The sequence below is a fragment of the Rhinopithecus roxellana genome, chromosome 20, assembly GCF_007565055.1.
Source record: "Rhinopithecus roxellana isolate Shanxi Qingling chromosome 20, ASM756505v1, whole genome shotgun sequence".
Taxonomy (NCBI): Eukaryota; Metazoa; Chordata; class Mammalia; order Primates; family Cercopithecidae; genus Rhinopithecus; species Rhinopithecus roxellana.
The window spans coordinates 81,446,130-81,464,450 of record NC_044568.1 but is presented as its reverse complement, the minus strand read 5'-3'; the positions used below and the strand labels follow the sequence as shown (position 1 = coordinate 81,464,450).

Below are 18,321 nucleotides of genomic sequence, written 5' to 3'. Positions count from 1 at the left end.
ATTTTGACATCTATATACTGCAAAACCATCATTGCTAAAATTACAAACATTTCTATCAATTCCAAATGAGTTTCTTTGTGGGCCCAGCCAGTTTTTATCCTTATGCTGGAAGCTCTTTTGGTTTTGAAGGGATGTGACCTCATGTAGAAGCCTAGGGCTTAACAAGGGGTCACCGATAGTATTCAAGAAATCAACAGAACTCTACTGAAAAATCCACCTCTTTCTCAGGGGGAAAATTCCCAACAAGACTTGGGACTTCAAGTCTGACTCATGCTCTGTCCTGGGGCGCAGACTCGGGCTCTGATAAGAGGAAGCCAATCTGTCCTCTATTTGTTTATAATGAGTCATGCTGGAAGTCAGGCATCTACTTTTTGTCTCTCCTCTGTCATGGTTAGATACACCCCAATTCGGAGCGCAGTCATCCTTAAAGTGTTCAGGGGCTCCAGTGTAGTTTGGGACGTGTGACTTAATGGGGACCCCTACCGATGGAGGCCGGGAGCGCCAAGTCTTGGAGTTGAGGTCTTCCTCCCTCCCATATCCCAAGGGCAGATCTTAGTGAGTTACAGATTTATTTGCAAGAGGAATGGGAAAAGGCAGCTGAGTTTTCAGGGCGTCCTTGAGTCCTGTCCACCCCATCCCCAACCCCCATCTATTAGTGACAGAGGGCGGCATGAGTCACATTTCTCAGCCCAAGCCCACACTGGAGCCATTAACCACATAATTGCTTCAGTGATGAACCTTTCCCCAGCTGCAAGCCGCCCCCGGGGCAGGGCTCTAGGCTGTGAGCCAACAGCTTTCAGTTGTATGAATTGGGAAGGCCCGGGTTTAAAAAGCCGAAGTTGCAATTCTTTTAGCCAATGCCTTCTTGGCCCCAATTTAAAATTCCTATACATGAGTCCTGATGGGAGCATGGAGGATGTTTCAACCAGAATTAATGTCACGATCAAGTCAACATGAAGTAGATTTATCTGCTGTTTCAATGCATTGAAGGAAAGTGCTCTGTTTTGAGAACAAATTACCATAGCAACTCAGCCGCCCCAGTTACAGTAAGTAAGCTCAGTACGACCAAAATAAAAATCCTTACCACGTTGTAGGATTGGCGAGTGAGAGTTGCTGAACATCGACTTTCAGTTTCCAGATGACATTAGCCAGCATATATTTTGGTTTTAAAAAATCGCTGAAAGGGAGGCTTTAAATAATAACAAAACTATAAAGTCAGATTACAGAGAGGGGTTCTAGGCTGTTCCAACGCGAGCTTAAACACAAGCAAACTTCAATGCCAAACAGCAGCGTTTTGTTAAAACAGAAGGCTGCCGAAAAGGCTCATTACTACTTATTGCGGCGTGCCTGTTCCGTTTTACGTGGGGGGAGCAGGATCATGTAAATGCTGGTCTTTAAGAAGAGGCAATTCAATACAAAAACAGGTTTTCTGTAGGTGTGAAAGGAAGAAAAGCAAAACCAAGTTCGTTTTTTTCCCTCCACCCCCATCCCCCACAATACTAAATTTTGGTTCTACCTAATTCTCTGTTCTCTCTCTAGTGTCTTCCTTCTCCCACTTTGCCCTGCTTCCTCATCCTGATCACCAACGAGCAAAATCGCCCCTCTGTTCAGCCTGCCCCGTCCTCATTTTCTTCATCCTCACCATCCCCCATGGCTTCCTCAGACCCTCAGGCGGGCACATGCCCCTAGGTCTCCTGGATGTACCACACAGGATGACCAGCGCTGTCTTCACTGTTGCTTCCAAGGCCACCAGGCCACCAGCGCTCATACTGCTCAACTCCTGATGTTGTGGGTCACTCCCTTGAAATTCCCTCCTGTTTTCATTCTGGTTGCTGGATGACTCAGTTTCTTCTTCTAATATTCTTTCTCTATCTTGCCACCTCCTAAGTGTAGGCATTTTTAGCGTTCTGTTAGTCGTTTCAGGTTTCTTTACCTTAACCACTTATTTATTCAATCAATGTTTTCAGCTCTCACTTCAATGCAGATGCCCACTATATCTTTTTTTTCTTTTCTTTTTTTTTTTTTTTCCTTTTTTGAGACAATCTCCCTCTGTCACTCAGGCTGGAGTGCAGTGGTGCGATCCTGGCTCACTGCAACCTCAGCCTCCCAGGCTCAAGAGATTCTCACGCCTCATCCTCCCGAGTAGCTGGGACTACAGGTGTGCACCACCACGCCCGGCTAATTGTTGTATTTTTAGTGTAGATGGGTGTTTCACCATGTTGACCAGACTGGTCTCGAACTCCTGGCCTTAAGTGATCCGCCCACCTCAGCCTCCCAAAGTGCTGGGATTACAGGCATGAGCCACCACGCCCAACCCCTACTACATCTTGTATTGAGACTGTCTCCTGACTCTCTGCTATCTTAAAATCAACCTAATTAAAACTGTACTTCTCCTTTCCCAAATCAAGCCCTTCTCCAGACTTTAACTTTTCTCTTCAACAGTCTCATCTCCTGAGCCCAGGCTTAAAAGCTAGCATTATTTAGACTCTTCCCAGGCATACATTTCATTTGCCACCTTCCAAAGATAGTCCTTCCTTCCATTTCCAAAGCTGTCATCCTAGTTCTGGCTTTCGTTGTCTGTTGCTTAGATTGTTACAACAGCTTCTGAGGTGGACTTTTCACCTCCAATCCTCCCTTCTAGCCAGCAACGTCTGGCACAAAGATGACAGGTTTTGGAGTCTGAATCTGCAATGTCCTTCCACTGTGGCTTTAATTTCTTAATCTCTCAGTATCTGTCTCTTTGTCTGTAAAGGTAGCATCCATAACCCACATGACACACTGTCAATTAATATTAGTTCCTTTCCATTTCAAAATCTCTACTGCTAGACCAAAATTTTAAAAGGCTTCTGTTTCATTTTTTCCTTAATTGAACATTCACTTTTCTACTGAAATAAGAACAAACTCCTCATCCTAGCCCTTAAGAGACTCCTACAATATGGCCCTCGTATTTCTCCTACTTAGCATTCACAACTCCCTCTTTAAACATCATTATCCTATTTCCCATCTGTTTCTTCACAAAGCGGTAGACTGGGGCTGAAGTGGAGTGCCCTGCATCTGTCTGCTGAAATCCTAGCTGTTTTTTAAGACCCATCTCGAATTCTACCTCCTCTCTGAGGCTATTCCTGTTCCCTGCAGGGATATGACCTCTTCCTCTGACCTCAGGAACACATATCTCTCTCTTGTGGCATTTTTATTCTTCCACCTGCTCATTTTCTGCCTTTGACTTCCCTTCACTGCAAGACTGAATGTCTCTTGATGGCGTGGACTGTTTGTTATAGCATCAAACCCAGAGAGAGCCCTCTGCCTTACGCAATAATGCCTGATGCTGAAAATAAACCTGCCTGGTCACGCTTCTCTTGGTCTACTAAACTATCTTTTCTCCTAAGCTTCTGTTGGGTGTCACCCTTCCCAGAAATAAAGCTGCACAGGGAGGCACATCTTTTACTCAGTGAAGAGCACGCTTTAATTGACACTAAGTTCTGGAGCTCATAATTATAGGAAAGGGTCCCTAAATATTATCATCTCAAATATGCCATGCTACCATTTCATTAGACCTGGTTTATTTACTATTGTCATGAAACCAGAAAACCCTTTTATTTAAAATCTTGAGTTGATTTTGTTTACCTTTCAGTCCTCAGAGAGCTGTGTTCTTCTCACGTAGAAATATTTCAGTCACACAAATAGATCCTTGGGAGTATCTAAAACTCCTTTTATTTCTCATTCATGAATCAGCCTCTTTAACACTGATAGTCAATGGCTACACAGAAAAGGAACTCAGACTAAATATTCAGCTGAGCTTTTGTAAACAGAATGAGGATGAGTCCACTGAAAAATGCCAGCATCTTAAAATTTGTAGTTCTTAAAATTAATATCTAATCAATTTATAGTTTTCAACATATTATTCAGTTATACTTCTTACATATTTAAGAAATACATATTTCTTAATGTTATATATATACATGTGTATATATATTACCCTCTTCTATTTTATAACTTTAGGAGGCATGAAGCCGGAAACAGGGTTTTATCATTATATGGGAGCTTCAGGAGCCCATGCTGGCAATACCATTACAAAGGACAATTTTCAAAAAGTTAAAACCATAGGCTGGGCACGGTGGTTCACGCCTGTAATCCCAGCACTTCGGGAAGCCAAGGCGAGCGGATCACCTGAGGTCAGGAGTTCGAGAACAGCCTGGCCAACAGGGCAAAACCCGGTCTCTACTAAAAATACAAAAATTAGCCAGGCGTGGTGGTGTGTGCACGTAATCCCAGCTACTTGGGAGTCTCAGGTAGGAGAATCACTTGAACCTGGGAGGCGGAGGTTGCAGTGAGCCGAGATTGTGCCATGCACTCCAGCCTGGGTGGTAGAACAAGACTCCATCTCAAAAAAAAAAAAAAAAAAAAAAAGTTACAACCATGACTCTCATACAAAAAGAACAAAACAGAAGTCAAAGATTTTATTTGACTCAATCAATGAGGAAATCAGGAAGATATTAAGACTGGTTCAGAAGAAAGTCAAAGACCTGGAGATTTGGAGTTTGTTGGTCAAAGGAGTGCAGAAGTACATTTGTGAAAAAATGCAAAACCGGTTAATGCTACACTAGGCAATGGCCTTTGCAATGCAACGGACAAGAATCATTTGCATGGCCAATAGTTTTATTTAAATTAACCTCTATTCTTATGAGGTTGCAAAATAGCCCTTCTAATCAGTGACCAAGAGGCATATGGCCCTAGAAAATCAGAGACAGTCTAGGCCACTGCTAAATATCTAGCTCTACACAGAGAGGAGACTCAGTATTATCTAAGTTTTACATACTTGCTTTTGACACTTTAAGAAAGATAAAAAAAAAAAAACCAATTTGCAAGCTGGGCACGGTGGCTCACGCCTGTAATCCCAGCACTTTGGGAGACCGAGGCGGGCAGATCACAAGGTCAGGAGATCAAGATCATCCTGGCCAACATGGTGAAACACCATCTCTACTAAAAATACAAAAAATTAGCTGGGCATGGTGGCGGGCGCCTGTAATCCCAGCTACTTGGGAGACTGAGGCAGGAGAATAGCTTGAACACGGGAGTCGGAGGTTGCAGTGAGCCAAGATCGCACCACTGCACTCCAGCCTGGTGACAGAGTGAGACTCCGTCTCAAAAGAAAAGACAAAAAACCAATTTGCTTTTTCTATGACATATTTGTAATCAGATACATAAAAGCGTACAGAAATGTTTCCCACTACTCCCCACAGCCCCCACTGTTTCATTATGGGCTGTACATTAAGGTTTCAAATCATGCTTCCACCATTTACTACTGGGTGACCTTGAGCAAATTACTTAGCGTCTCTGTGTCAGTTTCATCACTGTAAAACAAGATTAAATAATAGTACCTTCATGGCTTTGTTATGAGGATTAAATGAGATAATGCATAAGTGATTTTTAAAAAATGTGAGTTGCAGCGCTGCTACTAACAAGGGGTTAGTCTGCCAAAGTTTTATTCAGACACTAAAACATGTTGAGAAATAATCTCACGCCTTGTTAAAAAGGGATACAGATCTACATTTTGAAGCAGAAGCAAATGTAATTAAATCATTGAGTCAATCAATAACCAATCATTAAGCTTGTTTGAAAGATTACAATAAATTCCAGAGGTGTTGGAAGGATAATTCATTTCTTCCAACTCTGACATTAAAGGAACCAAAATGTACGAGGCAGGAGTGGCCAGGAATTCACCTTCGTTGAGCTAAGATATCCCAGGCATTGTGCTTACCACACACTCATCACAAACTGACAAATGAATATCTTCCGAAGAATAGTTTTTTTTGTTCTGTCTTGTTTTCCTCCTTAAGGAGACATGATACAGAATGAAAAGCAGAAAGGAAAAGTAACCAGTATTGTCAAGTCTTAGAAAGTAGGTTACCAAATGAATTAAACAGCAAAAGCAGTGGTTCAAAGAGCATTTCTCCTTTAATCGTTTATTCATAACGAAAAGGAAAAAAATGAAACATTTTCAGGATTTTAAATTATCACTGCTGGTAATAGATGCCCTTTCACTATACATTGTTATTTTTACTTTGCCCATAAAATACTGAGGAAAATACTGAATAAATATATATTTTATTAAACACACACACATACAACCCTGTTAAAATTCATATAAATCAGTTATGTCTCACTCCCATCCAAATTTTGGCTTATGCATCTTTAAATTAAAAAACAACAGCATAGTGGTTTAGGCCACCAAAAACGTGGTTGATAAGGATGATTAAGTGCTGAAGTTCAGAACTGAGCCAGAAATAGCTATAAACCAAAATAGAAAACAAAATAATAAAGAAAAGTGATAATTCATGTCAAAGCCTGGCTTAATTTTAATATACTCCATCCTGAAAAAAGAACTTTCCTAAATGTTGGTTTTTAAGAGGACATTTCCAGGTTAAACTGAACACAAAAGTGAATTTCCCCAAAGAAGTTTTCTGAGCCAAAGGAAAATCAAATTATGCCTGCAAAACAAAGGAAAGACCGGTAACGCCTGTCTCCCCATGACCCACTTTTTCGGATTTGCTTCAGTGTAGGTTTTCCTGCTGAAGGCCATTTATTAATTCTATATTGTGGGATTTCAACGCGACCAAATCTAGACTTAACCCTTCACATCCTAATGGGTTGATGAATGAGACTATTTTCAGTTCCTCATGAGCTGGGAAACTGTAACCAGGATGTACTCAAACACATATAGACATACTGTCTACTGAGCTTCAGGCTGAAGAAATAATAACTTACTGCCAAAAGGATAATATTTATGACCACTACTAAAAATGTTTTCTTCTTGCATAATTTTAAGAAAGTATCAAAAGAGGCACTGTGATTTAAATGAAACAAAATGATTTCTCACAATATCTCATATGTTCACATTTTTATACAAAAAACTTGTAAAATAGAATAATGCTGATTTAGCTTTTAGAAAAGGTTTTTAAAGAGCGAAACATGAGTTCCTAAGTACACTGGATATTTACTATCTTGAGAGAAAAAAAGTGAAGTTAATAAAATTCTGCTGGAAAATAAATACATTAATTTTGCAACTGCATGCATCTCTAGTTCCTTTACCAAAGATTCTTAGATTGTAAAAATATTTGTACAAAAATCTAAGTAAACACTTGATGGATGTATTGAAAATTTTCCAAAACTGGAAATACATTGAAATATATTTATGTAGTCGGAAGAGGAAGTGGCAGCGAGAGGCTTTCACTTACAATGACCATTTTAGAATTCATTAGAAATTAATGTTCATAATTCAAATACATATGAGACAGTGCACCTGTCTTCAAGCGTCCAGCAGATACAAGAGCAATGAACAGATTTGGAGAGCCATGGGGCACTGGCATTAAGTGCAATTAAGACTGTTATTTATGTTGCACTAGATAACAAGGACTGTTGAAAATGGTAGCTTTAAGACCTTATTTTTGAAAACTCAACTTGGAATGAAACCCCTTTCATAGAATATGCTATGTGAAGACGTTCCTTTTATATAATGAAACAACAATAAAAGGCAAGTGGAATTATACAAGAAAAAAACCAGAAACCACATACTGCAAGAAGTGCTAGAACAGGGTGAAGAGACATTATCATCATCATTATCATTTGAAGTGGCAGGTCTATTTTAATACACTCTGAACTATACTCAATAAAACAAATACCAAATTGAATGTTAACAATAATGTAATCATTCAAATTCTTGTTTTCCATTCTAGGGGGTATATTTTGAATCCTGGGGAAAAAATAGCAACCCAAATCTTTATTCCATCTTAAACTAATTTTTATGTCTTGTCCTTCTCCTTACTCTCCACATCATCTTACAGAGTTCTACTATAACCAATCTGGTTCTTGATACCCCTCAATTCATTCTGGTAGTATCCTTGTGTAGAGTTCAAAATCCATATATACTGTTAAGTACCAATAAATCAAGATGCCAACGTGAGAGGTTCAGTTCAGAAAAGACAGTTAAAAATAATTTTGTTGGCTGGGTGCAGTGGCTCACGCCTGCTATCCCAGCACTTTGGGAGGCTGAGGTGGGTGGATCACCTGAGGTCAGTATTTGAAACCAGCCTGGCCAACATGGTGAAACCCCCGTCTCTACTAAAAACACAAAAATTAGCCGGGTGTGGTGGTGTACGCCTATAATTCCAGCTACTTGGGAGGGAGAACTGCTTGAACCTGGGAGGTGGAGGCTGCAGTGAGCCGAGATCGTGCCATTGCACTCCAGCCTGGGCAGCAGAGGGAGACTCTGTCTCAAAAAAAAAAAAAAAAAAATGATAATTTTGTTAAAGTCAAAGACAGTTTTGTGTTACATGATCCACTGTCTATTAGTTCAAATACTGTAGCAAACAAAAAAATAGCTGATGTTGATGAAACATTAAAATGTGTGATATGGCTAGCAGAACTGATGTCTGTATCAGCTCCTGAGGTAGAAAATTTCCTACTCGTTACTCAACATGTGAACAACGGGCAAGTTAATAATATTTAAATATAAAAGCTTAAAAACTGGACAAAGATGCTGTGAATATCCTAGTTGTACACTTATGTAAAAAGTCAACTTAGGAAGTTTAGAATGAGATTTTTTTTTTATGGATTTTTAAATGTATGTATTTCTTTTGAATTTTTATATATTCCATACATTGCTCTTTCATTTACCTACAGTCCTTTTTATCTCAAGGCAGAAAAACCAAATCTTAAAAGCTTAGTGGGCCACTCATTGGCTTGCATTTGAGTCCTCACACAGAGAAGAAAGGAGCCACCCTGGCACAGGATTGTGAGAAACAGGAATCACAGGAAGGTGAGCTTAGGTTGTGTTTCTTTTTCTTTTTTTTCTTTTTTTTTAATAGAGACAAAGCCTCGCTCTGTTGCCCAGGCAGGGGTGCAGTGGCGCGATCTCGGCTCACTGCCAATTAGGTCGTATTTCTAGAAGATATGATGCTGGTGTCTTAGGATATAAGAGCTGGGAAACGAGGAAGTCTGAAAAATCTGTCACTAGCCATTCGGACTTAGAGATCTCGGATATTAGGAGACTGAATATGTGCAAAAATTGAGAATTCTAAGAGCTCCTTCACCATTAACTTTTGCAAATAGGTAATTCATTTTGTTTTAAAAATACTAATTTTGAACAATGAAGTTATAGTATATGCTACATATGTTCGGGTCATTAGAAGACTAGTCAGCCAGTTTTAGAGGAGACTGTCTTGAATTAGACTGTCTTAGAGGCTTCATGAAATTTCCTTAGAGCAGACAGGCAGAAGAAACATGGAGCTGAAGAAAATGGTAGAGAGAACTGGTCAGGAATGGCAAAGAGATGTTCCTTCTCAGTGTTCCAGAAGGCTCCTTCATAGACAAAGGGTCAGAACACGATTCCTACACAAACATCAGTTCAAACGTCCAGCAAACACAACAGCAAAGAACAGATTTGGAGAGCCACGGGGCACTGGCATTAAGTGCAATTAAGACTGTTATTTATGTTGCACTAGGTAACAAGGACTGTTAAAAATGGTAGCTTTCTTGTGCCTGCTCTTGTCCCTCCCTGCACCGACCATGCTAGGCTTAGCATGCTCCTTTCTAAATGAGATCTGTCAGGATCAGGTAAAATTTCTACCTTCTGTAAACACTTGTAGGAACTTTACCTGATCCTGCAAAAAGGAATATGCTAAGCCTGGCATGGATGGTGCAGGGAGGGACAAGAGCAGGCACAAGCAAGTTAAAGTGATGTCTAACTGCAGAGTTCAGAGAGGAATCCTGGCTTCTGGTCCACCGTACAACCATTGAGAGCATTGGAAAAGAATGAAATACCAAACTAATAATTAATAATGACCTATGACGTCTGGCGAGGAGCAGCTGAAAAGCACAGGCGTGGGATAAGAAAACAGCCACCACTGTTCACTTTTTCCCTTTTCCTTTCGATACGACTTCTGCATAAGAGGTGTGAATGAAATCATAAAGCTGCTTGGCATTTGCAGCATTCCCCAGAATACTCGTGAGCTTGTCTTGTGACAGGGTTGCTAATTCTGCGATGTTCTTAACGTGGTGCATCAAGGAGCGGCAGTTTTTGGCATTCACCCCTGGCATTTTTAACAAGAAGTCTTGGGGACCAGCACTGTACTTTTCTGACTCGGGAAGGGTTTCGGAATCTGCCGTAATGGCCAGTGCTGTCGCCGCATCAGGCTGTGGCTTATTTTGTTTCAGCTCCTCAAACAACTCCGCCGTTGCATGAGGAGAGGGGCACCAGAGAATCCGTAGTCTGGGGAAGTGAAGTGTAAGAAGAGTGAGTTTGGAACTAATGTCATTGCTGGAGATCTCCTGAAACAAGGCACCTCGGGCAGTGAGAGAGAAAGGCTTGCTGGGGTCAAACTCGATCAGAAGCACAGGACGCTTGTAGTAGCGGGACATGGAGACGCACTGGCTGTAGAGGCGACCGTTATTTAAAGAGCCGATTAAATCACTGATACTCTTGCGCTCCACACACATTTCTGGAGTGAGGATGTAATCTCCAACCTCTAAAGTCACGGGTTCAATGTCAATGCCCCGACGATGGATCAGAGATGGGAGCTCACTTCGAAATTCACGCATATCCACAACTACGCTTTGCTGTGTACCATTCTGTTCCTGGCCACCTGTACAGAGAAAGTAAGTAATGTCACTGGGGAAGAACTCTCAAAGAAGGAATATAAAAAACTAGCCGGGCGACGAGGCGGGCGCCTGTAGTCCCAGCTACTCGGGAGGCTGAGGCAGGAGAATGGCGTGAACCCGGGAGGCGGAGCTTGCCGTGAGCTGAGATCCGGCCACTGCACTCCAGCCTGGGCGGCAGAGCAAGACTCCGTCTCAGAAAAAAAATAAAATAAAATAAAAAAATAAAAAATAAAAAAAGAAGGAAGCCGGGCGCGGTGGCTCAAGCCTGTAATCCCAGCACTTTGGGAGGCCGAGACGGGCGGATCACGAGGTCAGGAGATCGAGACCATCCTGGCTAATACGGTGAAACCCCCGTCTCTACTAAAAAAATACAAAAAACTAGCCGGGCGATGAGGCGGGCGCCTGTAGTCCCAGCTACTCGGGAGGCTGAGGCAGGAGAATGGCGTGAACCCGGGAGGCGGAGCTTGCCGTGAGCTGAGATCCGGCCACTGCACTCCAGCCTGGGCGGCAGAGCAAGACTCCGTCTCAGAAAAAAAAAAAAAAAAAAAAGAAGGAATATAACAAAATCTAAAAATCGATGTTTCTGTTGTTAACGCTGATGGATGGTTACATAATTCTATATGGTAATATTCCATATAATTTCTATATTTTCAAACAGATTTGTTTATAAAGTAGAAACAATTTCCCTTGAACGAAACTGAGCTAATAGGAAAGTTAGACTCTGTCAGTAGTTCCTTATTTGCAATGATTTGTAAATCCACACATATCTGCTAAGGTCTCCCCTGTGTAGTTTCCTCATAGCCCGTTATTATTGCACTGACCACATTTTGTTGGTCAATGTATGCCCAATTCCTAGGACAAAGCCTGAGGGTAGATGCTTAAAATAGCAGACACAGTAGATGCTTCAAAATGCTCACTGAGTAAATCTAGTGATTTAGGAACTATTGTGTTTACATCAAAGAGTCCAGAGATGGAGAAAGGGAAGGAGCTGGGAAAAACACGAACATCTTAGACCACAGCTTCTCACATTCTAACATTAAAAAGCAGATTCGGGCCGGGTGGGGTGGCTCACACCTGTAATCCCAGCACTTTGGAGGCTGAGGCTGGTGGATCACTTGAGGAAAGGAGTCCGAGACCAGCCTGGCCAACACGGTGAAACCCCGTCTCTACTAAAAATACAAAAAAATCATCCCGGCATGGTGGCGGGCACCTGTAATCCCAGCTACTTGTGAGGCTGAGGCAGGAGAATTGCTTGATCCCAGGAGGCGGAGGTTGCAGTGAGCCGAGACTGCGCCAGTGCACTCCAGCCTGGGCAACAAGAGTGAAACTCCGTCTCAAAAAAAAAAAAGCAGACTCTGTATTTAGTAGGTCTGGGATCTCAAGGGTCTAAGAATCTGCATTTATAACAAAATCACAGGTGATGTTAATGCTACTTGTTTAAGGATTACATTTTTAGGTATCAAGGGCTGCTGTCGACAGAATAATGTTACCCCACAAAGATGTCCACATCCAAATCCCTGCAACCTATCGATACGGTCATGTGCTGTACGTACACAATGTTTTGGTCAATGACAAAGTACATGTAAGACAGTCATCCCATAAGATCACAATACTGTTTTTTTTTTTTTTTTTTTTTTTTTGCCATGGAGTCTTGCTCTGTCGCCCAGGCTGGAGTGCGGTGGCCGGATCTCAGCTCACTGCAACCTCCGTCTCCCGGGTTCACGCCATTCTCCTGCCTCAGCCTCCCGAGTAGCTGGGACCACAGGCGCCTGCCACCTCGCCCGGCTAATTTTTTTGTATTTTTAGTAGAGACGGGGTTTCACCATGTTAGCCAGGATGGTCTCGATCTCCTGACCTCGTGATCTGCCCGTCTCGGCCTCCCAAAGTGCTGGGATTACAGGCTTGAGCCACCGCGCCCGGCCCCCACAATACTGTATTTTTATCATACCTTTCTATGTTTAGATGTGTTTAGATACACAAATACTTACCACTGTGTTACACTTGCCTAGAGTATTCAGTACAGTAACATGCTATGCAGGTTTGTGGCCCAGGAGCCATAGACCGTACCACATAGCCTAGCTGTGCAGCAGGGTAGACCGTCTAGCTTTGTGTGAGCACGTTCTGTGATGTTCATGTAATGACAAAATCACCTAATGACACAGGTCTCAGAATGTATCTCCGTTAAGCATTTTGAGATTGGGAGATTATCTGGGTTATCCAGGTAGGCCGAAGGGTTCTCAGAAGAGAAAGATGGAGGCAGGATGATCAGAGAAGAGACGATGCTATGCTACTGGCTTTGAAGATGGAGGAAGGGGCTATAAGCTAAGGAATTCAGGTGGCCTGTAGAGGCTGGAAAAGGCCAGGAAAGGGATTCTCCCCTAGAGCCTCCAGGAGGAATGCAGCCATGCCAATATCTTGCCTCATAAAACCCATTTGGACTTTGAACCTGCAGAACTGTAACATAATAAAACATATGCTATTTTGAGCCACTAAGTCTGTGGTAATTCGCTATAGCAGCCATAGGCAACTAATATGAAGGCATGAGAACTGACCTCTAAGGACAGACTTCTACGAACAGCTCTCTGTGTGGTACCCACACATTCCAATCTGTCTTCCTTCATACTGCCGTACATTCTGTCATTCTTCATGAAATGTCAACAAACTGGTTGATTTTTCAAAGAATCTTCTTTGAACAAGACACAGAGGCTCTGAGGCAGTGTTTCCCAAAGTATGGTCCAAAAACCACTTCCATTAGAAGCCGCCGAGATGCTGGCTCCATTTCACATCCACTGAGTCAGAATTTCTATGAATTGAGGGCTATGAATCTACAGTTTTAACAAGCATCTAAGGTTATTCTAAAGTCTACTAAATTCTGACATCCACTGCTCTAACTGTATTTGGCCTCACCAAAGGTTAAACCAACTCAATCGTATTGCTTTTCTCATGCCGCCTGGCTGAAATCAGATGCTGGCATGGGAAAATAGGAATTTGGGGAATGGGAAAATGGTGATTTCTGGATCACAGTGCACTTGGAATTCAGCAGGTCTTGGTGGCATGCCACAGTTTGGACACTGCACAGCAATGTGTACCAGACACTGGGGATCTGGGGAGCTACCAAGACATGAATACAAAAGGAGAGGGGGAGTGTATGCACCCCACCTATGTATACACCTAAGGGGAGAGGCAGAGGAGGGAAGGAGAAACTTCCTTCAACTACTCTGGATTAAATTGGCTTTTTAGGTTGAGATAAGAACCTAACCACCATTTACCAAAGTTTATTTGCAAAAGTACATTCTGAGTCTCAACCAACCAAACATAAAGGCAACGCTGGAACATAACCCATTCTAAGCTGGGGTGCCTAGGACTCAACCTCACATGGTTTGCAGATGACACAGTGCCTTCGCTCTGAGGAGGACACATGGTGAGTAAATGGTAGAGCTGAGATTAGAGTAGGGAAGTACACATCCTCTCCTTGGCCTAAACCCCATTTTTAAGAGTTTGTTGACACAGACCAAGCCTTGGCAGAGTAACTCTGGAACTTCACAGCCCCCTTTTCAGGCAATGGAGGTGCTTGACAAAGTGCAGGACTCACCGGCTTTGCGAGTGTCAGTGGAAACATCTGTAGACGCTGTTCCTCTTACTAGGTCCAGGTTTGTTTCATCTCTGCCTTCTCTTTCTTCAGGGACAACCATGCTCGCCTTTTCCCTGCGGGAGAAAACACTGTCAACATTTTTGAAATGAATTTCAAAATTCTAGATTTTATCATTTGTAAATTGTAGTATTGAAAATTATCTACATGATGATGGCAGTAACAGAAAAAAACAAACAAGGAATATATTAGAAGTAAATATGCCAAGACAAGTGACGGGTAAAGGAAGTAGAAAAAATTAAGGTAAAAAGTATCTTGGTCGGGTACTACTTCTTGATTTTCCAGAGTAAAAAAAGCAGTTGCTTATTTTGATTTTATATTCAAATATTTAAGAAACAACATAAGCATGTAAAAAAAAAAAATGCCACATGTAAAAAACGCCACCAAGAGATTCCCGAGACTGTTTATAAGGTTAAAGTGTTATTGATGTTAAAATGTAAATCATTTATATTCAAACATTTTCAGGGTAATCATAAATAGGGGTTAAAAATCATTAAAAAACTAAAAAACATATATGATAGAATTTTGATTTTTAAAAACTCCAGGTGGGAGGCCCCATTAAACACCCTGAGTTTTAAAGAAAAATCAAGATCAAGACTTTGAAATAGATACAAGAAATCAAATTTCTATCAGAGATTAAAACAAAAAATCGACAGTTCAGGTTCTGCCTTGGGAGCAGCATTCATTACTCACTCACGCATTTGTTGAAAAACATTTATGGAGTGTTCCTGTGTGGTGCTCTAGGTACTTTGGATATAACTGTGATCACACAAGAATTCCTGTCTTCAAGGTGGCTCATATCTCATACGGTAGATCCAGAGGACAGTACAATCATAACTAAGATTCGCAATTTGGAACCACATCATGACAAGATCCTTAATAATCACAGAAAGAGTAAGCCAGGTTGGCGGTAGCCTTGCTTTTCAAAACTGGTTAAAATATGTTATACTTAATTCTGCCAGGTATGACAGAAAAGATACATAAGCTGAGTCTCTTCCCTCCTTGGGTTCGCAACTGATTCCAGGGAACAAAGCAAACATGAGAAGGAAAAAAAAAAAAAAAAAAAAAAAAACTGGAACCGAGGAACTGCAATAAAAAAGACTAAGGTGAGGGGAATAGAAGAGGAACCATCAATATTAGTTAATTTCAACAAGGGTTAAAACAATCAAGATTTTCCCATTGATATGGTCTGGCTGGGTCTCCATCCAACTCTCATCTTGAATTAATAGTTCCAATAGTCCCCATGTGTCCTGGAAGGGACCTGGTGGGAAGTGACTGAATCATGGGGGTGGTTTACCCCATGCTAATCTCGTGATAGTGAGTTCTCACGAGATCTGATGTTTTTATAAGTGTCTGGCATTTCTCCTGCTGGCACTCATTCTCTCTCCTGCTGCCATGTGAAGAAGGACAAGTTTGCTTCCCCTTCTGCCTTGATTGTAAGTTTCCCAAGGCCTCCCTAGCCATGTGAAACTTGTGAATCAACTAAACCTCTTTTCTTTATAAATTACCAAGTCTGGGGTATTTCTTCATAGCAGTATGAAAATGGACTAATACATCCACCACCATTAGAGGAAATGAAATCAGAGGGTCCAATTCTTCAACCACTCTGGATAAATATTTTAGGGCAGGGTATCACTAAAAGATACTACTAAAGAACAGAAATTGTAATTTTAAATTTTATACTATTTGAAACAACCTATAAATGCAAATATTAGTACAAATTTCATAACTAGATCACAAGGGGGCAGGCAGTGGTTCCAGTTCCATGTGTTTTTTCATTATTCTCAATACCAGACTCAAGCGCTACCTGCTGAAAAGCCCTTTGCAATGGCAATGGCTCTGGCTGCCTCTCATTACCACTCCATTCTGTCTATTGCACTCTGGTTAGGACAAAGGCAAACCATTCAAAAAAATTATTGCTCTTCTATTTTTCCTTAACATTCATTTGGTATTATTATGTTCGTTGTGTCCCCCACTTTCTTTCTACTTGTTACACTGGCTAAGCTATGTATCACACATGGGATCATCCCAATTTCCTGGTTAATTTGTAGTCTGTATAATCTTAGGGGGTTAGAGTCCAGATTCCGGTTCCAAAGTGTGTGGATTTGAAACCATTTACTGGCCACGTGACCTCAGGCAAGTCATTTCATGGCTCTGTACTTCAATTTCTTTATCGGTAAAATGAGGATAATAATTTAAAAACTTACCTCAAAAGACTGTTATGAGGATTACATAATATATGCAAGGTGCTCAGAACAGTGTCTGGCACCTAGTAAGCACTATATAAATGTTAGGCGTTATTATTATGTACTTTTCTTATAACATGGTAATCTCTTTGTCTAATTATCCATGATTATACTAAAAAACTGAAGATTTGCTTTCGAGTAATTCCACAATTGTTTCCACTAATAGCTACAGAAAACAGCTAGTTTACCACTAAATGTTGTAACTTAACTACAAGTCGAATCTGAGAAAAAATATATTCCAGAGATGAAACCTGGACTATGAAGAAAATAAGCCTTCCTAACCAGTAATTCAATTTAACAGAAATTGATCACAATTATAAACAGCCAATCTCTTGCTTTCAACATGTGGCATAATTACCCAAGTCCCCCTGTGTGCCAGACACGAAACGATTAAAAAATTCAGATTTCTATTTCTGCTGAAAACACCAAGCTTTCCTATGTTTGCTTTAGTATCTTCAATGGTATTTTTATCAAAATTTATTTATTTTAATTTTTAAACAAATAGAGATGGGTTCTCACATGTTGCCCAGGCTGGTCTTGAGCTCCTGGGCTCAAGTGATCCTCTCGCCTTGGCCTTCCAAGGTGCTGGGATTACAGGCGTGAGCTGCTGCACCCAGTCTTCAATGGTATTTGAATAGCGTGTACAACATAATCCTATGCCAACATAGGAAAGTGGCACTGAACTAGAAGTCTCTTCCAACTCATTTACTTAAGCCCTCATGCTAGCCCATTTTGTGATCATATTTTCAAACTGTCAAATTTCAAATCATCCTACCCCTTCCTTTGAAAAGCAGTGACCTCCTCAAAGCTATGTATACTGAGGATGTTATTACTAAGTTTTCTATCCAGGGAGCTAAAGTGCTCCCTGGGTAGAAATAACATGATGATTGATATTTAGCAATGTAATCTTTTCCTCTTTACCTGTTATCTGTAATCTACAGATCTTTAATCCAGCTACACAATCCTTTCACTGTCAGTTCACCTGACTTGTTCCTTTCTGGTTATTTTAAAGAGCCACAATTGCTTTTGTTCTTACAGTATCACCCAAGGTGGTCTTGGTAAAAGCACACTGTCTTATTTTCACATTAAATTTTTCTCTAAGTACAGCAACAGTGCAAATGTTTTTTGAACAATGTACCTCAAATATGTTTTTGCTTTGCAAAAGAAGCACCTCTCCAATTTCCCAAGTTTCCTGGGAAAGTATCTTAAGATTCTAAATAGTGCAACCATCTGATTGACTGCTGGGTATTATTTATGACAAGTAGACAATCACCATGGAAAGCATTAAAAAATCATGCCAGATAAAAGATAAAATTATGTTAAAACCTGGTACAGAAATTATTGTATGGACTGAAATGTGGGAGAGAGTCCACGTTCCAGGCTCTGCTGAGTGAGGTTTTCCAGTATGCATAAGGCTAATCCACATCTTGTCACTGAGTCCTCTGATGTGTAGAAGCAGGTGCATAAATCAGGAATGGCATGGGATCCGATACCTTACTACTATCTACTAAAAGTGCTCTTTTCTAGATTAGATTCCCTGATGCACTGGAGAAGAGGCAGTTGCATGAAGACAGGCGAAGCATGAAACTCACCTACTCAGGTGATGTCTTCCTCCCATTCTATCAGGCTCCTCTGGCTCTAACATTGTGCAGGAAAGGATTAACTCAGCAGGCCTGGACTGCTCAAACTCTGCATGTTTCCAAGAAAGGCTTCTCTCCTCAACACTGGCTCTTGGTCAGCTCCTGGGAGATGAGCTCTGAGCCGGTATAG

General features: G+C 41.2%; 1 protein-coding gene across 1 annotated transcript in view; it reads right to left on the bottom strand.

Moving 5' to 3' along the window:
* Positions 1-5,931: 5,931 nt before the first annotated feature.
* Positions 5,932-18,321, bottom strand: part of ERCC4 (ERCC excision repair 4, endonuclease catalytic subunit) — a 33,457-nt gene continuing 21,067 nt past the window's right edge. Inside the window, exons 10-11 of the mRNA XM_010366558.2 lie at positions 14,249-14,361; positions 5,932-10,640 (exon numbers count right to left, since the gene is read on the bottom strand). Coding sequence (XP_010364860.1) covers positions 9,907-10,640; positions 14,249-14,361 — 847 coding nt within the window. The 3' untranslated portion in view covers positions 5,932-9,906. The remainder of the gene's footprint in view (positions 10,641-14,248; positions 14,362-18,321) is intronic.